Source organism: Thyridium curvatum (genome assembly GCF_004353045.1).
Source record: "Thyridium curvatum strain D216 chromosome Unknown NODE_86_length_176648_cov_78.404728, whole genome shotgun sequence".
In the NCBI taxonomy this organism is placed as follows: domain Eukaryota; kingdom Fungi; phylum Ascomycota; class Sordariomycetes; order Thyridiales; family Thyridiaceae; genus Thyridium; species Thyridium curvatum.
Window position 1 is genome coordinate 77,280 of NW_022156841.1, and position 20,602 is coordinate 97,881.

At 56.5% G+C, this 20,602-nt stretch overlaps 5 protein-coding genes across 5 annotated transcripts; 3 read left to right on the forward strand and 2 right to left on the reverse strand.

Annotated features, from left to right (window-relative positions):
- Nucleotides 1-1,079: 1,079 nt before the first annotated feature.
- E0L32_010545 (uncharacterized protein) lies at nucleotides 1,080-3,562 on the forward strand (the record flags this gene model as incomplete). Its single annotated transcript, XM_031133175.1, has 2 exons — nucleotides 1,080-2,154; nucleotides 2,214-3,562. 2 exons carry the CDS (start codon nucleotides 1,080-1,082, stop codon nucleotides 3,560-3,562), a joined length of 2,424 nt encoding a protein of 807 aa, XP_030989464.1.
- Nucleotides 3,563-4,433: 871 nt separating this feature from the next.
- Nucleotides 4,434-5,446, reverse strand: E0L32_010546 (uncharacterized protein; the record flags this gene model as incomplete). The annotated part of the gene is made up of 5 exons (XM_031133176.1): nucleotides 4,434-4,879; nucleotides 4,924-5,013; nucleotides 5,085-5,134; nucleotides 5,205-5,255; nucleotides 5,394-5,446. 5 exons carry the CDS (start codon nucleotides 5,444-5,446, stop codon nucleotides 4,434-4,436), a joined length of 690 nt encoding a protein of 229 aa, XP_030989465.1.
- A 1,679-nt stretch (nucleotides 5,447-7,125) lies between these two features.
- On the reverse strand, nucleotides 7,126-8,490 carry E0L32_010547 (uncharacterized protein; the record flags this gene model as incomplete). The annotated part of the gene is made up of 1 exon (XM_031133177.1): nucleotides 7,126-8,490. The coding sequence occupies one exon, from the start codon at nucleotides 8,488-8,490 to the stop codon at nucleotides 7,126-7,128; it is 1,365 nt and encodes a 454-aa protein (XP_030989466.1).
- A 436-nt stretch (nucleotides 8,491-8,926) lies between these two features.
- Nucleotides 8,927-10,462, forward strand: E0L32_010548 (uncharacterized protein; the record flags this gene model as incomplete). Its single annotated transcript, XM_031133178.1, has 2 exons — nucleotides 8,927-9,190; nucleotides 9,251-10,462. The coding sequence occupies 2 exons, from the start codon at nucleotides 8,927-8,929 to the stop codon at nucleotides 10,460-10,462; spliced, it is 1,476 nt and encodes a 491-aa protein (XP_030989467.1).
- Nucleotides 10,463-17,514: 7,052 nt separating this feature from the next.
- E0L32_010549 (uncharacterized protein) lies at nucleotides 17,515-19,866 on the forward strand (the record flags this gene model as incomplete). The annotated part of the gene is made up of 3 exons (XM_031133179.1): nucleotides 17,515-18,321; nucleotides 18,405-18,468; nucleotides 18,722-19,866. 3 exons carry the CDS (start codon nucleotides 17,515-17,517, stop codon nucleotides 19,864-19,866), a joined length of 2,016 nt encoding a protein of 671 aa, XP_030989468.1.
- Between the last annotated feature and the right edge of the window lie 736 nt (nucleotides 19,867-20,602).

The window sequence follows — 20,602 nt, forward strand, 5'->3', positions numbered from 1 at the left end:
CACTCGGGACGCTACAGTTGAGGCGAATTCCTCCGCTAATCATCAGCACGACACTGCGGTCGGGTGCTACTCCGTACACTGACTGCTGCTAAAGGGAATGAATGGTGGAGAAGCTTGGAAGGAAAACTGCCTGGCCAGTTGCGGGGGAGAGATTCAGGATGCAGAAAAGCGCCCCATCTGCCCCAGGGTTCAAGCTCAATGCCAGCCAAAGGGAAAACTACATGTTGCTGTTGCTGTTCCGGATCTCCAGCAGTCCAAACACAGACAAGACACCCGCCGACATCCATCCAAGCAGCGGCATACCGAGCCTGCTACTCCTTATTCGCGACCTGCTGGGCCGTTGGGTGCGAGTGAACCCCCCCCTCAGGAAATCTCCGAGATCTTCCACACTTCCAACATTTGATCTCGTTTTCTCGCCTAGCCCAGCTCTCTTGTTCCCCCACACCAGTGCCTGGCAGAGCTTACACCATCCCATCCTGCCTGCAACTCCGATTTGCGACCGCCTGGGCATTCGCATACGTGCGCAGCCCCCAGAACACCATCCATCCATCCATCTGTGACGCCTTGTGGATTTGCGACGGGACTCTCAGTGTCCATGCTTCTCTAGACAGCGCCGGGCAATATCAGTAAACTCTTGCCATTGGGCCGGGCAGTCTTGCCGCGCCATCGTCTTATCGCGCTACTCGTCACCGTCTCACTTCGCACCGGACTTCCGTGCACCAAGCTTTGATGAACCCAGGGATATGGCGCGTGATGGATGCCATGGTTGTTGACGACAGGACGCTGTCCCCTTCCCGGGCGGACGAGGACGCTGACATGCTCGAGCACGCCCGTCCGCGCAAGAGAACCCGGCGTGCCTGCGACAAGTGCAGCACATCTCGAACTCGCTGTGACGGCGAGTGCCCATGGTATGGACTCCTCGACTACCTAGTGCGAACCACTCTGCTTATGATAATTATGTACTGACTGTCGTCTGTTCCATGATGTAGTCGTCGTTGTGAAGGTGCGCTCGCTCCTCATCTCATGCGCTCTTTGGCTCTCTATCCAAGGCTTGAAGCACAGTCATTTGCTGACCCTCTATGCTCTATCTCTCTCACACTGTAGACTACGGATATACATGCAGATACAACCGAGAGATCAAGAAGCGTGGCCGCGTGCCCACAGCTTCACTGGCCGGAGGGTCTGTGGCATCGGACCCTGCTCATTCCGGCAACAACAGCGCCAACAACCCGCACAGCAACGATGTCTCCCCATCACCTCCCGTGACGTCCCCTCGTGATGCCGCCATATCTATTTCCCACTTCGCGCCTGTAAACCGCGAAAGCGATGTCACAAGCTTCAATAGGCCGCCCCCGCTTGCACGTCATGGCAGTACCGCAAGCACTTCTATGACGGCGCCACCTGCCCCGGCGCAAACCATCCAGGCACTGACCTCTCCGGGCTACGGGAGTCACGTACATCTTCAACTCTCAACTCTGTTAGAACCTACCCTTGACACACAGATGCCACACGGCTCTCAGGGGAGCCCCTCTCTGGCGGCCGTGTACCCAGGCCGGCCATCAGAGCATGATGTTCTTGTCTCGGATGACAGCGCCGGCTACCCCTCACCGGCCAATGCCGCGAATGGCGTTGCTGCTCACCAGCAAGCGGTACCGCGAAGCCACGAGAGAAACTCATTCGGTGCTGGTCCGGCTCCGCAAAGGAATGATCGTCGATCCTACAGCACGTCGACTGGTGCCGAGGGATCGCTGGCCGAACTGCAGCGCATGAATTCGTTGTACCGGGCGCCAACGTCAGACTGCAGGTATCGGTGCTTGGATCCCGTGCTGCCCCATATTCGGGACATCATACCGGCCTCTGTCGCCTGCGACCTCCTTGACGTCTACCTAACGGAGCCGGGCAGCTCCCTCTTCCGCTGCGCATCTCCTTATATCGTCACGAGAATATTCCGCAAGAAGTCGTTGCTCCATCCTACAAACCCTCGACCAACGACACCTGCTCTACTAGCAACTATGCTTTGGGTGTCCGCACAGACAGCCGATATCGTCCTGCTGCACGTCCCCGGGTCGAGGGCCAAGATCACTAATGCACTTTATGGTCTGGCGACGTCATTAATCACGGAAAGAGATCCGGACCGGTGGCGGAGGATACACGGTATGCATAACAAAGTGGTATTAACAAGCCAAAACCTGCCCTTGCTGACAATTAGACAGGAGGTCTCCGTGCCGAAAATGACCAGACAGATGACCAGTTCGGGTTCATGTCCGCTCTACCCACGACTACAGCCACAAACGAACCTGCGGGCGTCATCGACGATGTCTTGTCCTTTATTCTGCTCTCCATTGCCGTGTCGGGCGGCGACTTCAAGTCCGACTGCTTCAAGTGGTGGAGCAAAGCCGTCCGCTTGGCAATGTCCCTGCGACTGAACCGCGAAGACGAGCAGTGCTCCGCATCGCCATGCGCCAACCCCATCTGCTCCTGCCGGAGGGACCCGGAATACAACTCGCTCGCCAACTCCGAGCCGAGGGAGGAGAGGCGAAGGGTGTTCTGGCTGCTGTACTGCCTCGACCGGCACCTCGCCCTGTCCTTCAACACCGTCCTGTACATCCCGGACTCGTACTGCGAGATCTACGCGCCCCTGCCGGAGGCGGCCTGGGAGGACCTGGACGCCATCCCGCAGAGGGACCTGCCGCCGCGGGTCCTCGGGCCCCCGACCGCCGTCACGGGCACCGGCTTCTTCGAGTACTTCTTGCCGCTCATGGCCATCCTGGGCGACATCATCGAGGTGCACCACCGCCGGCAGCACCCGCGCCTCGGCCACCTCGACGACGCGCAGGCCGTCGCCGCCGTCGGCGAGCTGCTGCGCAGCTGCGAGCGCAGCCTCGAGGCGCTGGCGCGCGAGGTCGAGATCCTCGAGTACCACCACCACGCGCCGCCGCCGCCCCTGTCGACGCCCGGCCCGCACATCAAGGACATCGTGACGGGCCTGCCCCTGCAGTCGCCGCAGCAGCAGAGCTCGACGGCGGCGGCCGCCGGCGGCAGCAGCAACAACAACAACAACAGCAACAGCAATAGCAGCAACAGCAACAAGCAGACGCGCGACGCGTCGCGGCTCAAGCTCGTAACGGCCTACAGCACGCACATCCTGCACGTGCTGCACGTGCTGCTGCACGGCAAGTGGGACGCCATCAGCATGCTCGACGACGACGACGACTGGATCACGTCGACGCGCTTCAACGACTGCGCCTCGCACGCCATCGCCGCCTCGCAGGCCGTCTCGCAGATCCTCGCCTCGGACCCGGAGCTGACCTTTATGCCCTACCTCTTCGGCATCTACCTGCTGCACGGCAGCTTCATCCTGCTCCTCTTCGCCGACCGCATGCCCCAGCTCGGGCCCAACCAGTCGGTCGAGCAGGCGTGCGAGACCATCATCCGCGCGCACGAGGTGTGCGTCGTGACGCTGAGCACCGAGTTCCAGGTCCGTATCTTTCTCCCTCACCCTCTCTCTCTCTCCCTCTCTCTGGCTACTTCTTGGTTTCCGGTGGGGCCTGCCCGGGGCTGACAATGCATTCGAACACCAAATGTAGAAAAACTTCCGCAAGGTGCTCCGGTCGACGCTGTACAGCGTGCGCGGGTCCAGCCCGACCGAGTGGGAGGAGCACAAGGCGAGGCGGAGGGCGCTGTCGCTGTATCGGTGGACCAAGGGGGCCAAGGGGCTGGCGTTGTGAGAGGCGCATGTGCCTATTGTGTTGTGTTTGCTGTGCGAAATGATACCCTTGTGTAATTAGGCTAGTCGAGGCATCATCGGAGCGATTTTGGCTCTGATACAACTCTACCGTCACGATCTCACCCTCATCCGGATAATAGCCATGACAGTCACCGTATATCAGCATCTGGCGCTCGAAACAGGGCCCGGTAGGCCAGCGGTTGTAAAAAAACAAAAATTCTCATGACTATGCGGGCGCGCGAGTAATAAAAGGTCGTACTCGAATATATGTACATGAAGAAAGGTGACGAAAGACATAGTAGAAACAAAAAGTAGTATGGTCTGTGCCAGAAGAAACGCACATGAAAGACGCCGTAGTCAGACACAACAAAAATAGAGTAACAAGGGCCGAAGATGTAAGCCACACGGGGGGTATTTCTCCATAGCCCTGACCGAAGTCGTCCCTCCTTCCTCTCTCTCCTCTCTCTGCCACTCTCTCCATCTCTTCATCTCTGACACGCGCCACTCCCGTCGTACCGAGCCCTGAAAGCCCTGGGAGCCTCTGACATGTCATGTGATCCCGTCTCTGACTTGTGACCGCCTCGAATGGATATTCTTCATCGTGGGTATTGTCGCCGTTCAGAAACTCGCCGCAGATTGTCGCTTTCCACATATCTCATCCCCCCACACCACACCACACCACTCCGCTCCGCCGTCCTCCCATTCCCTACATAACAACACACTTGTCTCCCTCCCGGTCCTTCTTGACGCTGAGCGCCACGCGCGCCGCCTCGGTGAAGGCCTCGTTGACGCCGCGATTCCTCATGGCCGAGCACTCGAGGTACCGCAGCGCGTTGATGCGGCGCGCGACCTCGAGGCCCGAGTCGTACGTGATCATGGGCTTCTTCTCGCGCTGCGGCTGCGGGTTCGACCCGTCTGCGGCAGACGCGGCCGCGTTGTCCGCCTCGTCCTCGTCTCCCGACTCGCGCAGGTCGCACTTGAGCGCGACGAGGACGAGCTTGACGCCCGGGCAGTTGTCGGCGATCTCGCCCACCCACTTGGACTCGACGTTCTCGAGGGAGTCGCGGCTGTCGACGCTGTAGCAGAGCATGATGAGGTCGGTGTCGTCTGTGGTTGCGGTGGGGGTGTTCGCGCCCCTTTCGTTAGTTTCCTCTGGTGTACGGCCCAACAGTTGCCCCCCTAGGGGTTGGACGTACCGTAGGACAGACTCCTCAGCCTATCGAACTCTTCTTGTCCCGCCGTGTCCCATAGCGAGAGCTCGATATGGACGTTGTCGACAAAGATGTCTGAGCGGAGAAACAGTCTGTTAGTTCTTGCCTCCCTCCCTCCTTGGAAAACCCGTCACCGCAGCACATACCGTGGACGTAGTTTTCGAAGACGGTGGGTTCGTAGACGGTGGGGAAGTAACTGCAATGTGAGGGCACGGGTTAGCACAAGATAGCCGGCATGCATGATCAGGATGCATCGCGCCACTTACCCTCTCGTGAACACGTTCAGCAGTGACGTCTTTCCGCAAGCACCATCGCCTCTGCGCAGGAATGAGTGGTTAGCGCAGGACAACAAATGCACGTCATGTGCACCCTCTGTCCCTTCCACCTCTGCCTTTTGGCAGGAGGAGACAAAAGAGGCAGAGGCAGATGCACATGACCGCAAGGCTTCTCCTTACAGCAAGACCAGCTTGCGCTGGACCGTTTTTGATCCTCCGCACAGCGCTGGCATCTTGAGGTTGTTGTGGTGGTACTTGGTGGCGTCGCGATCGGTGGGGTTGCAGGACGAGGATGGCGCGTGTCTGTCTGATGATGATGGAAGGAAGGAATGTGGGAATGACGACGTAAGTAGCTGGAGAACCGAAGAGGGAAGAGAGAAAAAAAAGCAATCTGAGAGTCCGGAGATGTCTTGGGTTTGTCCAAAGGAGGTCTCGACTAGATGGAGTACCGAGAACGAGCACGGACTCGATTGCTGGGGATGTAGAGACGGGTCGGAATGGACAAGGCCCCTCGGTGCTCTGTGGAGCAGGAAAGTTGAGAGACAGGCTTGTCCAGCGAGGGGTGCGAGGCGAGGTTGGGGCGAGCGGGCAGACGGAGCGGCGCGCGCGTTTACGAAACACTCAGTTGGGGACCCGGTGGTGTTATTGGTAAAAGGTGAGACACCAATTGCGGAGGGAGGAAGGAAGAGGTGAGGAGGAGGGAGACAAGAATATGAGGCTGAGATAGCTGCTCGATCTGGACAGCAAATCAAAGGCTCGTGAAGGGGGAGGGGGGGGAACAGTGAGATGTGCGAATTGCGGATTGGGGGAGGGCTGATGGGAAATCCTAGAGGCCAGCCAGGGACGTGTCAATCAGTCGCATGCAGGTTGAGATTGGAGATGGGGAAATTGATGAGGTCAGTGGAGCCGGCGCAATAACATCAAGAGAGGTACGGAGTAAGGTTAGGTTGGGTTAGGTTGGCAAGGATACTTTTTTTAGGCAGGGCAAGGCGGCGACGCTGAGGATGGAGGCGAGGACGGGGAGAGGAGAGGGTGTCGAGGGCAAGGCATCGGAGCTGACATGACATGATAACATGCACGTAGTTACAAGTAAGTACCTACATGAGGTCGATTCCCATCTCTCTGGTTCACCTTGATGCCGCTGCTGCGTCTCCTCGACCTTGGCTCCGTGGGACTGGACAGGCCGCTGCCGCAGGTTCGATTCTGGGATGATCATTTGTGTTCAGCAGTGTACTTGTACTTGTATGTATGCACATGCCAATCACTGATCGCCTAGGTGCCCCATTTGCTGCTCGCTCTCTTGGCCACCGCGCGACAAAGATGCACGCTAATCAAAGAAAACACCCTCTCGAGGACTAGACTGGCAGATTGGGTGAGCTGGATGGATACTCGACATGGATGCGTCCTGTTCTAGATGGACGCTAGCTACTCCAGACCCTTGAAGATGCTTGTTTTACCCGCTTTGACAGCCAAAGAACCGAGAGAAGCAAAGATATGGGGCAAGGAGCAAGGAGCAAGGAGCAAGGAGCAAGGAGCAAGGAGCAAGGAGCAAGGAGCAAGGAGCAAGGAGCAAGGAGCAAGGAGCAAGGAGCAAGGAGCAAGGAGCAAGACAAGGCAGAGGCGGCGGCAGTTATGAAAAGCAAGGTTGCAGAATCTGGGCAGCAGCCTTTATCTTGAATGCATGTCTGTTCATAACAATGATACACTCGTCAATTCACAGGAGAAAGATTGAAAGTATTAGAGGGTCATCTGCACTGGTCCCACGAAAGAGTTCCACGAAAGATCTAGACCTGGGTTACGTACTTCATAGACTTGTCACTCGTCATCTGGGGGGCTGAGCGCCATGTTCATGTGCCAAGGGACAATTTTGGTATTCTCAAAGACTGTATAGGCATGCATCTGCCGGGACTTCCTAATCATCATCTTTCTGCAGACCCTGCCGGCTCCTGCCGATCCTGTCGGCCAGTGCCATATCTCCAGCCTTACGATGAAGGCCGTTGGCAAATGCGCGATCTCCATATTTCGAATCCTTTTGCCGCGCTTGCTCGTCAGCTTCCCGTTCAGCACGCTCCCGCTGTTCGATGTCAGCTAGGCGGCGCTCTCGATCCTGATCCAGATCGGAAGCAGCATCCTGCATGGCTGCGAGTTTGCGTGCCCGCTCCTCCTCCGCGGCCTTGTCGTCTGCCGCGCCGCCGCCTCCGCCTCCACCTCCGTTTCTATTTCGCGGCCGGTCATTGCGGTGATTCGGCCCATCTCGGTTGGAGTCCCTGTAACCACCTCCAGTGCGCCGCTCTGCTCGATAGTCCTCACGTTGGCGATCCCGATCATCTCGAGGTGACCGCGGGCGCCGAGACCTGCGGTCTTCCTCGACCGAATCGCGCCGCGATCCTTTCTGGCGCTCCTCGCCATCCTCCCGACGTGACCGCCGCCGGTCTCCATCCCGTGAAGTATCGCGCCTTGGGGACCGAGACCTTGAACGTTCGCGCTTATCCCCGCTGCGCCTGTCCTTGTGCTCGCGCCTGTCGCGCCGACTCCGGTCCTCCTCGTCAGAGTCGTGCCGCCGCCTCTCCCTAGAATCACGCCTGTGCCTCCTGGATCGGTCCTCGTCATCGGACTCGTATCTTCGTTTATCCCTCGGTCGCTCATTCGAGTCTGACCTTCTCCGCTTGTGCCGTCGTTCATCATCTGAGTCGTCATCATGATGTCGCCGTCTGTGATGATGCCTGCGCTTGTGGTGCCGATCCTCCTTTTTCTTCTCCTTCTCGTCGACTATGCCCATCGACGCTAGGAGTTGACGCCTCTTGAGCGGGTCGGTCATCATTGCTTCGTAGGCCTGTTGCTCCTGGCGCTTGATGGCAAGCAGTGGGTCTTCTCTGATCTTGGATGCGGTGTCGCGGGCGCTGTTGGCATTCTGCAGCGCCATAAAGCTCTCTTGGCTCGCGTGCTTCTCGAGTTTCTTAGTCTCGCCATCCTTGAGGATGGTGTCGATCCTCCGCTTGCCGAGCAGGAACGCCTCTCTCTCCTCGGCAGTACCGACCTGGCCGTCGGTAGGGCCCTGGTACATCCATTCGACTCGGTCAACACGCTTGCGAGCGCCCGAGGCTTCGAGTTGTCGTTGAATCTCCTCCTCGGCCCTCTCTTTCTTGAGCTCGGCGATGCGCTCCTGAGTCTTCTTACGTTCAGCAAGCGCCGCCTGTTCGGATTCCCATACTCGTCGCTGGTTGGTGAGGAGATGCGGGTGCCAACTCTTTTTGAGGTTCAAGTCGCCGCCACCCATTTTGAGAATCTAATCGGCAATGCTGGCCGTGAAGCGGTCCGGAAAAGTGCAGTTGCAAAGAGGAGAAAGATGGACGCAGCCTGATAAAATGAGGTGGCGATAGTGAAAGTCCAGAATTTGGATACAGCTGGTCTGTGCTTTGATCACCCCAGACCAGCCTTTATCACAGATAAGATAAGCTGGCCCGGGGTCTCAACATATGCTGTGTTGACGAGCTCCCACTAACTAACTAAAGCACAGGCAACAGCTCCAACCTCACTACACCCCGCAATTTTCCCTCCACCAACACCAGAGCAACAACCTTATCGCAAACAGTTCTCAGCATCTCCCAGGCTTCCTCGACTTTTTTCACTGGGATTCCCAACAGTCTTTGCAACACGGCAATCTACCCGAACCTGACATACTTCTGGTTGATCCTCGAGACCCATCGCCCATCATGTCCGATGACGACTTCATGCAAGCGTCCGACGATGAGGAGTATGATTTCGACTACGAGGACGATGACGATGACGAGGACTCTGGAGCGGTCGACATCGAGAACAAGTACTACAATGCCAAACAGATGAAGCTATCAGAGCCGGAAGAGGCCATAGACGAGTTCTTGGGAGTACCCGATCTAGAGCAAGAGAAGGGCGATTGGGGCTTCAAAGGCCTGAAGCAAGCTATTAAGCTCGAGTTCAAGCTAAAGCGCTATGAGAGGGTGAGCATCGGTCGCATTTCGATATATCGCAGTCCGGTGCTGACTTTTCTATCTCCGTAGGCAAGCGAACACTATGCCGAGCTTCTCACCTACGTCAAATCCGCCGTCACTCGAAATTACTCTGAGAAGTCCATCAACAACATGTTGGACTACATCGAGAAGAGCTCCGACGACCCGGAGGCAGCCAAATGCATGGAGAACTTCTACTCTCTCACCCTGAAGTGCTTTCAGAACACAAACAACGAGCGGCTCTGGCTCAAGACCAACATCAAGCTCGCCAAACTCCTCCTCGACCGGAAAGATTACCACTCCGTCATGAAGAAGCTTAAGGATCTTCACAAGGCGTGCCAGAAGGAGGATGGCAGCGATGATCCCAGCAAGGGCACTTACTCTCTCGAGATCTACGCCCTGGAGATTCAGATGTACGCCGAGACAAAGAACAACAAGCAATTGAAGCGGCTCTATCAGCGTGCGCTCAAGGTACGCTCGGCTGTACCACATCCCAAGATCATGGGTATCATTCGAGAGTGCGGTGGCAAGATGCACATGAGCGAAGAGAATTGGAAGGACGCACAGAGCGATTTCTTTGAGTCGTTCCGTAACTACGATGAGGCGGGCTCGCTCCAGCGAATCCAGGTGCTCAAGTACCTGCTCCTCACCACTATTCTGATGGGCTCGGATATCAACCCATTCGATTCCCAGGAAACCAAGCCCTACAAGAACGACCCTCGCATCGCAGCCATGACCGAGCTGGTGGATGCTTACCAGAGGGATGACATCCACAAGTACGAGGATGTATTGCAAAAGAACGAGGATCTGCTCGCAGATCCTTTCATCGCCGAAAACATCGACGAGGTCACACGCAACATGCGCACCAAGGCAGTCCTCAAACTCATTGCCCCCTACACTCGGATGAGGCTCTCTTGGATCGCGAAGCAGCTCCGTATCAGCGAGGCCGAAACCCAGGACATTCTGGGCTTCCTTGTTGTCGATGGCAAAATCGCTGGCAAGATTGATGAGCAGACCGGCACCCTCGAGATCGAGTCGTCGGCCAATGGTGAACGCATCCAGAGTATACAGGCCCTGTCTGAGAACATGGCGTCCTTGTACGCCACTGTTTTCAGGGACTCAGACGGCTTCAGAACAGGGCACGAATTCATAACGGAGTGGGAAAGCGGACAAGAGGTCAATCTGGCAGCGAGGACACGAACGGCCGGCAGAGGCGGTCCGATGCGCAAAGGCAAGAGCAATTGGGGCGCTATGGTCTCTTAGATTCTCTGTACGGCCTGCAGGACGAGGAATGCGCATGCTGTGTGTTAGACGGGAGTAGTGCTATTGGTATGAACATCACGCAAAAGGTCATCATCGACCAGTCATAGCGGGGTCCCCGGGCAACAACCGAACATAGATCCATCGGATAGAGATGTCATTAATCACGACTTATGTACAGACCAATCCACACTTGAGGACATTGTGCAGGGTACAAACTTCACCGGTGGCTTCGCTCACTATCCAATGGCTGGTCCAGAGGCTCGCAACAGTTGCCCATGTGGTCTCCGGGGTTTCCAAGCCAGCGGCATGAGCATCTTGACTGGGCTAGCTCTGTGCGATGCTTTGTGTATCTGCATGACATACTTGCTGTTTGCTTCGCTGCATCCTGCCGAGGCGGCATAGGATCCCTAGGATTCTCGCTGCGGTGCTGCCGTCCGGAGTGGGGGGAGCGGCTTCCGAGAGGGTAACTCGAGGCTATTCGAGCATGCTTGATCAGAGCTACAGGTTGCATGCTTGACGCCAAATACAACCCCTATGATATTATTGAGTCTCGTTGATATGCCGGACGCCTCGGGACTGGGACCAAGAGCGAAAGGAAGGGAGGAGGATCTGGGAAAAGTGAGAAATGAGCAGAATGGCACACGGACGGGTAGCTGCATGCAAGCAATCTATGGGACACCCTGCCAATGCTACGCTTTTCGCCGTAGGGATGACCGAGTTGGTGGTCAGGAGCTCTTTCTCTGTCCATGCAGCTGGGAAAACACCCCCCCTTTGTTTTCAGGGAAAATACCCACTGCTGCTGCTGCTGCAGGAGTGTCATCAGATTTTCTTTGCGCAGCCTCCCCTCCCCCCCCTAATCCGTTTCTTTCTCTTACACTCGTTTCCCGCCGAGACAGAAGCGGCCTGTGCGTTTGCATCTGGGATCTGCCGGTAGCGTTGGCCCGCGGTATGCGGGCCTGCTGCGAGATAACGCAGTTCTTGGTGCAGTCTGTGAGCGCGCGCGCGGGCGCCGCCTTGTGAGACCCGGATCGTTTACCCTCCTTGTCTGAATTTGATACGGGGGTTTGCTTTTTCTATCTCCTCTCCTCCGACTTCGGTGACGTGGTCCTGGTGCCGGGATGGATGGGAAGAGAGAGAGAGAGAGAGCGATTTTGGCAGATGGAGCCCTGGGGAATGATCTGCGATCTCCGAGACGCGGGATCTGACAACGTGATGCGCGATCTAGAGCTACCTAGATTTCTCGTCCTCTCCTCTCTGCGACCCCTGCGCATGCTGATGAACCGTGTTGTTGCCTCGGCACGTCCGCCTCCTTTGCCTGCATGCAATGCATGTTACAACAGAGCTGGCACAGCATATCGAGGGGGACCGACACCGAGGCGCTCAAAGTGTCCATGGAGTGGCGACTGGCTTCTCTTCCCCAGAACAGTGCCTAGCAAATTCTCTGTACTCAGACCGCATCTGCAAAGCATTTTCTATTACGTGAAACGACAATGCTTCGTATTATCACGCATGGACTGACGTCTCCTGGCCAGGTATTCGGCCGGCAATAGACCGAGTGAGCAATTGGTTGGCACAGAATATCTGTCTCTCCTAGTCAACGCGACAAGATACTGACGATAGGTTCCGAATGACCATGACAATCGGATAGGATGGGATGTAACGGGTGCTCACCGATCTTGACCGGTTGGCCATGCCAAGAGCCAAGAGCCCATTGGATGTCTCCCCGTACCATGGGTCGCGGCCGATGGGAGCGGGTCGGTCGCAATCAACGGGAAAGCAACGGGAAAGGCAAGACATCCAAGTTTGCTCGCCCGCCCGCCCGCCTGTGCACGCTCAGCTTGTGGAGACTGGACCAGCAGGACAACCACCTTGGTACGGCAATCGGTTGTTTCGCTACGGGGAGTTGAGCTCGCCCGCGAGACGACCAGCCTGTCGCCAATGTGATAACTGACGATACACAGCACCTTCGGCGAAGGCAATTGCCAGCAAACTCCTACCCTTCGTCCACTGACTAGACAGGGATTGGAGGCCAGAGCTGCATGCACGAGCGATGATCTAGACTTCTCTTCTTTCAGATACCGTTGATCCAGATCATCGAGGCACTAAGTCAAGCAGGTAGACAGAGCTCGAGCAGAAGTGGCAGCGCAAGGCCGGTGTCAAGCGAGTCGAGGGTTCCTAAGCTGCCAGGCAAGACCCTTTCTTCCTCCAGGAATGACACCCTGCGTAACTTCCTTGTCTGCGCTTTCCGCAGAGAGGGCTTAAAACCCTATGGATCAGGATTGGGGGAGAATCCACCTTTGGCCAGTGATCTGACCATTGATCCTTCAGAGGTGCATTCGCCTAGATGCGAGTAAAAAAAAAAAGAACATTGGATCTTGATACGACTCTGCAACACAGCTTCTCACAAAAGCGCGGAGTCTAAATTGAGGGGTTTCGTCGACAAAGCTCGGAGCACATCCGTTGGTAGTTCATTGGGCCCATCAATGATCTTGGTCATCAATGTGTAAGTTTGTCCGCGTGCGCTGGCATTGATGCTCTGTTCCCCTGCTCGTTTTACGCGATTTGCGTTAACGACCCATGTGGGGTGGGGAGAGATGATTCGAAAAGGCTAGATACCTCAAGTCGCTCCCTGCCTACACAGGCACAGGAACGTGCGAGAGAAGCTGTCGGCTCCATCATGGGCCAGAGTTTGTTTGCCGTCGGGCGCGGGATGGCAGCGGGTACGGCCGTCTTTCCGTGTGGGAATCAAGGTTGCAGCACAGCGTCAAACCAGGGCTCATCCATGCTCGATCCGCTGGCGGCGCGCTACCTGGACGAACTAACCAAGGTGTGTATCGTGGGCACGCCCGCGAGCGAAGCACTTTCGCCTAATCATATCATTTCTCTAGGTCGACCTAGGGCCGGATTTATTGGAGTTTGGCTTGGGCCGGAGCCTGACTATTTCATCAATCTTAATTTGGACCAAGACAAGCCCGTCGTAATCACGTCAAGTCGTCCTAGCGTGGCCGCAGTGCGGGTCGTTCGCGACGCTATCTCTCTCTTCCGACGTAAACTCAGCTCACTCACCCCATTGCCTACTTGTACACCGAGATTCGAGCTGTCAGGGACACACAGCGGTGCTGTCGACACACGTTGCAACCATCGGCCATGGCGCATCAGAGCATGCCGGGCAGTGGACACGAGCACGGGGTGCCGGATGGGGGAGGCAGTGCCACTCCTCGGCTGCGTCTCAGCACCTAGGTGTTTTTGTTTTGACTCGGCAGCGGAGGCGTGGCCATCCGCTCAAGCAAACATGCCCTCCGCGATCAGAGACACACGAAGAGCATGGCGGCGCAGGTCACCAGACGATTGGAGGAATTCGGCTTCAGCGAGCGCGCGCCTTTTCGCCAAGGTCTGGCAGGCCGGTCCGATGCCCAATCTCCAGGTTCCCCACCAAGCCTCACGACACCCACCTGGTCCTGTTGCAGCCGCCGCTCAGGGATCGCCAATGTTTCCCACCGGCAGCTCTGGCTTCCTTGCGGTCCCTGAGCGAGCGATGGACAGAGCCGCCTGTGCGCTGTGATCAAACGGAGCCCACCTTTTGGCATTCTGTGACACATGGGCACCGGACATGCTTTGGTACGTCCACTGACGGGTGGACACTCCAAGCCGTCAAGTCCCGCACCAGTCGATGCAGACCTGCAGATCGACTTGCGCTGAAGCTAGGTAACTAACACGCACTAGGAGTTGGATTATGTCTGCCGTTGCAACCTTCGTCATTGCGCCCCCGCTCCGAGCATGACGGGGGCGAATTGCGCGCCGGTACAAGTAGAACTTCGCAACAACATCTCTTTGAGGTCTGGTGTCAGAACAGTAGTGCTTGGCTTGGAGCTGATCAGTCAACTTTTCAGCCTGAGCATACTATTGGGTCCGTCGGCAACTAGTTGATTGCGTCTGTGAGCTTTGTTGGAGCAAGGCCGCGGGAATGACACGCACGGATGGAGAATTGTCTTGCATTTGCTCTCTGGCTTTGTCGATCACTATTGACCGTGCATACAAGTAGGTACACCCGATCTCTGTGCGGGTTAGATCCGTCACCACAGCACAGGCCAGATGAGAGCCCAAGCTGGCGGAGCTCGCAAGCAAATATCCGTGGAGATACACGCAGTCATGCAATATCGACAGCGTACGGGGAGACATGCTAGGCAAGCGCACAGTCCCTCTCCGGATGCTCCCTGCGGCCTCCCAACTCAACCAGAAGCACTGCTTTGATTGGGCCAACACCTGCATCTTCGCACCCTGGTGGAGGTCGAGTGCATCATCGTCATCTCGAGCAGAACGGCAACCATGCCAGAGGCCCCAACTTCTTCTGATATTTGTCACCGCCGTTCGGGGCTTTCCCGTTTCTACGGCCCAACTCCTGGGCCGAGTCCGACAGGGTCCAAGCTTGAAGGGTCTTCAAGCTATGATGTGACGAGCTAATTTGAAGCAAAGCGAATACGGGAGCGGCAAGCACACGTTGCCCTTGAGAAAAGCAAGGTGAATCTGAAGCAAGAGAAAAAAAAGACAAAAAGTGTGGAGGAGGGGCAGGCAGGGGCGTGCATGCTGCAGTACCGTCGGCGAACGACCCTCCCACCCCATGCCTAGTGTCTTGTCAATCCCTTGTGCCAATCTCAGCAGCAGCTAGGATTGGGCCATTGCGGGAACCCTGGTTCAAGATGTGGTCCATTGCAAGCCCATGACGGACATGGGATCGTCTTTTGAGCCGTTTAGACACCGGCTGCTCGCGTGGGTCGCGGGCCACGCCATCAACCAGATCAACCAGACTGAGGCACCACAGTGGGACACGATCGTTAGAGGTTACCCAAAGTGGTCGAGGAACGGATGCCCAGGTCCTTTTTTTTGCGATCCACTGTACAGGTACGAAGTGTGTACGATGTACGAAGGACAGAGTGAGCTCACCTTGGCTCCCACATTCCCAACCTTGCTGCCAGGACTGGACGGCCGGCTGGTCCTTGCGCACGAGGATGCCATATTTTGCCGCTAAACAGCTTGGGGTAACCCCTTCGCCAAGTATTGCTGCTTTTCTAGCCCATTAATGGGATTGCAAATATCATCTCGACCCTTCGCCACTCCTTGGACATGGAGACGGTTGGTACAACATCTGGAGAGGTTTGTTAAGCTGCCAGCTGCAAGTGCTAAGGATGCCGGCAGTTGGCAGTAGATCGATTCTTGCGCGGGATGTCGCGGAGACACCGTGCCAGATAGGCAGGGAGATCCTAGGAAGAAATACGTGAGGTCAGTATGGGGTTCGTGGGCGTGTGTGCAGTTGATCTTGAGTTACGTATCCCATAGGAGGCGAGGAGACAAGAGTCCTGCACGGGGATAGGATAGATGGCTTGCTCTTCACGTTGCATGATGACTGGCTACATGGTTTACGGCCAGTGGTGTATGGCATCGTCTTTCCGCCTTGTACCCTGTTCCATCTGGCGACGGGTCAGTGTGCATCTGCTTTGTTTTTTTTTTCTTCAACAAGGGGCCCGTCCATCCTGCAGGCTGCACGTTTGCTGGCTGCATTTGTGGGTGGGAAGCTGGGGGCGGCATTCTCCTCCCGTGCAATTTAGACACAAAAGCTCTCCCAACCAGATCAGATCCGTTTTCTTCTTGTTTGATTGCTTCTTGCCTCTTCCCTTCCGCTTCCCTTTTTAAATTATTCTTTTTGCTGGGAATAGAAGGACAGTCTTATCTTGATCACCATCTTTTACGTCCCCCCGCTCTCCCAACTACATAGTCCCGACATCCCGATCTTGGTCGACCAATTTCTCTCTCGCTGGGCTCACCTCGCTCGCTCACCTGCGGGACCAATACAGAACCCGGACTTCGTCATTCGCTCTGCTGCGTCGAGTTCTTCACCCTCCGGGCCGTACACCGCTGTGGCTTCCCATCCCGTGGGTTACTTACTACTATGCCTGTCATCCGCTTGGCCGGCCGGGAGTAATTGACGGGTTCCAGCCGGATTTCTTCTGCACTCGGTGTAGCCCGAAGTCGACCTTTTTCGGCTGAGAAGCATCTTGGGTGTGTGTGTGTGTGTGCAGGAGACGCATGTTTGCTCCGCTTACACAAGAGACTCGTTTCACGGTCAGCTAACGCCGCATCCGCATCCGCATCCGCGCTGCGCTGCGCTGCGCTGCTCTGCTCCCTCCCCTCTGTCCCTTCGCTTCGCCGCATCCCCCATCAAGGCGTTTCTAAACGGACGGGAAGTCGCCCATATCACAGGACGCTCTCCAACGACCGCTCCCACAAGACGGGTAGCTTTTTCGCTCCACTAGGACTCTGGCTGACGCTCCTCTGCCACCGGTTGCCTTGTTTTCTCTTCTCAGACCCGCCTTCTCTGTGCAGCGTCTCTCTGGACCACAGGCTAGGTGTAGGCGGGAAGGAAAGGCGTATGTGCGTTTGTCGAGTGGGTGCCACTGTGCCTCCGAGAGCGAGTGGGTGTGTGTGTGTGTGCGTGCGTGCGTGCGTGCATCGCGCGTGTATGCGTGTAGGTGCGCATGCAATGCTCTTTGGCCGTGTGGTTGCTTCCGCCAGACCTTTGTGGTCTGGTGTTATCCAAGCACGGATATTGGTGTAATAACTAACACGTCAAAGTGAGAGCTCAAACGACCAGAGCAAGAGGATACCACCACCATCCCGTCCGTCGTCCAGTCGCATACCCAGTCTGCACCCCGGTCAGCTTACGGCACGATTGACGCAACCCGCGATCGACTTTCGCTTTCTTTCCCGCAGCACACTCTCTCGCTCGGCCTGTCTGGCCAGCCATAAGACAGTGGTATCCCGCATCGTAACTGGTTAGAGCGCACCACTCCTCGATACTCACTTACATACTTTACTTGCTCGATCCTCCAAAGGCCGAACGAACCTGACCGCTCGTTTTTCTCTATTTTTGGCTTGCGCGTTTCTTGGATCTCAGTATCCACGCCGAGCACGACACCCGCCTCTCGTTCATCTCCCTTTCCTTTTGCTTAATTTTCCTGAATCTTTCTTCGGCTGTTTCCCCCCCCCCAGTGCAGGCCATGTTCCAGCCTCAACCGACCCCCTACCTGCCCTTCGCTACCACTTCGTATGGGGTGAGGGAGGAGCTCTCCGATTACAGCGGTTATCCCCACCAGCAGCCGCCGCCGCCGCAACAGCTGGGCCTGCATGGGCCTAACCACAGCGGCCATAGCGCTGGGGCCCTGATTGGCGGCGGCGCCAGTGGCACCAGTGCCCGCCACGGCGGCGGGGGCCGCCCACTAATGGGAGGTCCCGCCATCTTCCACCCAACATCAACGTCGTCCTCCTCAGCTGCTGCTGCCGCCTTCGCCTCATTGCCCCCGGGAGCAACAACATCGTCAACGACAACAACAGTCGTCCGCGCAAACACACTCGCCTCCATTCCTCCCCACTCTCACTACAGCCACAGCACACCACGAGGCCACGGCGCCTCTCTCCGGCGCCGCACGACCGCCCCTCATCTTCACATCCCCGCGTCATCCATCAAGATGGATCCCTCCGTCGCCGAGGACCTGGCCGCGCAGGAGGCGGCAGCACGAGACTATCGGCCGAACTTGGAGGTGAGGAGCACTGCTGATATTTCTCATCTGATCTCTCTCACGCCCACTACTCTCTCCCCTCACCTCATCTGCCGATCTCACCGGCACTGCTGCCCTGCCACACATGCTGTGCGACCAGTTCCAGCGTCTCGAAACACGTGCCCTCTCTATCATGGTTCGCTTACTGATCTCCGTCTCCAGGGGCCGTTGGTGGGCGAGAAGACGCCGAGCCATGCCATTGCGGAGGAGTATGCAAAGGCAGATCCCATCTATGTCACAAAAACAGTTGTAAGTGGGCGGGAAGCGGAAGGCGGACGAGACTGACTTGACCGCCGTCAATTGTGCTTGGCGTGCTCACTATTCTGTCTCAGGCACTCCCACAGACGTACTCCCACTACCGTCCGATCCAAGGAGATGGCAACTGCGGCTGGAGAGGTGAGTTTTGCGCTTGTTTCCTGTGTTTATCTGGATCATCACCATTCGCTACCCCGCAATGTCCGTGCTGTCTCGGCTAGGACCTGGTCCAACGATGACACCGGCGTGCTTCACCAGGAGAGCTCTACTTTGAAGCAATGACTTGAGCTATTCGATGACACGTAACCCTTTATTCATCTGCCTCATTTCATTTCGGCCAATGATGGGCTATTATTCTCTTGGAGGCGGCATCACTGACCATGAGTGAATACAGCCATCGGCTTCTCATACTTCGAGAAGCTCATCGAGGGGGGTAACCAGGCGCAGATCAGCGCCGAGATGGAACGCGTGGTGCAGTTGAATGACTTCATTCTCAACATTGGAGGCTACAGCCCATACGTCTACGAGGACATGGTGGAGGAGACCCAGATCCTTTACCAGGAGATCTTGTCGGTGCTGCCCAATGCCGACGCTGCCATGGCGCTCTTGACTGCCAAGTTCAACAACCCCGACTCGGCCAACGCCATCATCTACCACCTCCGTCTTCTCGCTGCTTCCTGGCTCAAGGGCAATGTCGACCAGTATGAGCACTTCATCCAGGGACACGGCAGCGTCCAGGCGTATTGCAGCGAGTGGATCGAGCCGCCAGATCGCGAGATCGACCACCTCTGCATCGCACTTCTTTTCAACGTGCTCCTCAAGCCCGCCGGTATGGTTTTGGAGGTGGCGTATCTCGATCGGTCCGAGGGACAGGAGGTCAACAATTACCGCCTGCCAGAAGAGGCCCGAGGACAAGATCTGGCCAATCTGGGACCGGTTATCTGCCTATTGTACCGCCCTGACCACTATGATATCCTGTACCGACCTCCGCCTGCGCCACTGAACATTCAGGTGAACCGGGCCACGTCATTTTCTCACGAACACCAGATCACGAGCAACATTTCTAGCCTGGGTTCTTTCGCAGCACTCGACATAAGCCCCCTGGCAATGATCCCCGGCTTTGGTGACTCTGGCATCTCGCCGTTGGCGGGGCCCGATGCCTCCCCGCTTGCCGACCCGTATGCTCCCAGCCCGCAGTCGCCTTGGATGGCGCAGCCGTTCGGACCCTCATTGTCGCAGCACCAGGCGGCGACTCCCTCGCCACCCCAGCCGGCCATGGCCACTCCCGTCGGGCCGATGAACCACCCGCTGCGGTTTAGCAAGTACAACTTCCCCGGCATGGTGGAGAATGCACCGGTGAGCGAGCAGACCTTCAGCACGGTCACCTTCAAGAACAGCCACTTCAACACCGCGCACTACAACAACCCTAATTTCCAGCCCGAGGAGTACCGACCCGACGGCGAGGAGGCCACGGACCGTGAGAAGATGTGTGGCAGAAAGAGGAGCAAGCAAGGAAGCCATTCAAGTAGCGAATGGTAGGAGATGAACACTCGGGAATGATACAATGGTACACGGGAAAGGATTAGGGCCAGTGATCTCCAAGGGCCACGGGGACAATGACCACGGATGGTTTCATGAGGGCGTTCAGCGTTACTGGGACGGATGCGATGAATTCTCATATCCTCGACTTGACGGAACTCGAACGACTGGGAAGGAGACCCTTTGAGCTATCACAAAGAGCATCAGCAAGGACGCTACGATCCATATTGACGAAAGGGACGGGAGGGGATTTCTTCACTATTCTTCGATGCGGCGACAAGGGCTTTCTTGGCGGGCGGGCAGTTTGGCTGAAAAAAATAAAGATGCATTTTTGTGCGTTGCTAACCTGGTCTTGCTAGGCCAAGTCTTTGGATGCTTGGCCTGGTTTTGTACGCATCTGCTTTTTACCCCTTTTTTTATTTTTATTTTTTTTTGGCACTCTTCTCTTGTTACTACACTTGCGTACTAGAGAGCATAGTCAGCGCATTTTGCATCTTTTTATGAGTGTTGGAGAACCGTCGTTTTGGTATTGTTTTTCTTTCTCTTCTCTCCGTCTCTCCATTTTTTTTTCTTGTTGGGAAAACAGACCTTCCAAGCCTGGGACGGGTTTTTATTAGAGATGCCAGCGCGTCAAATGAGGGTTTCGGGAAAATGACGCAGGGGGAGAGACTGGAAATGTGACCACAGTGAAGGAAGTAGAGACTAGTCTGGCGGCGAGCGAGAATCGATCAATTTT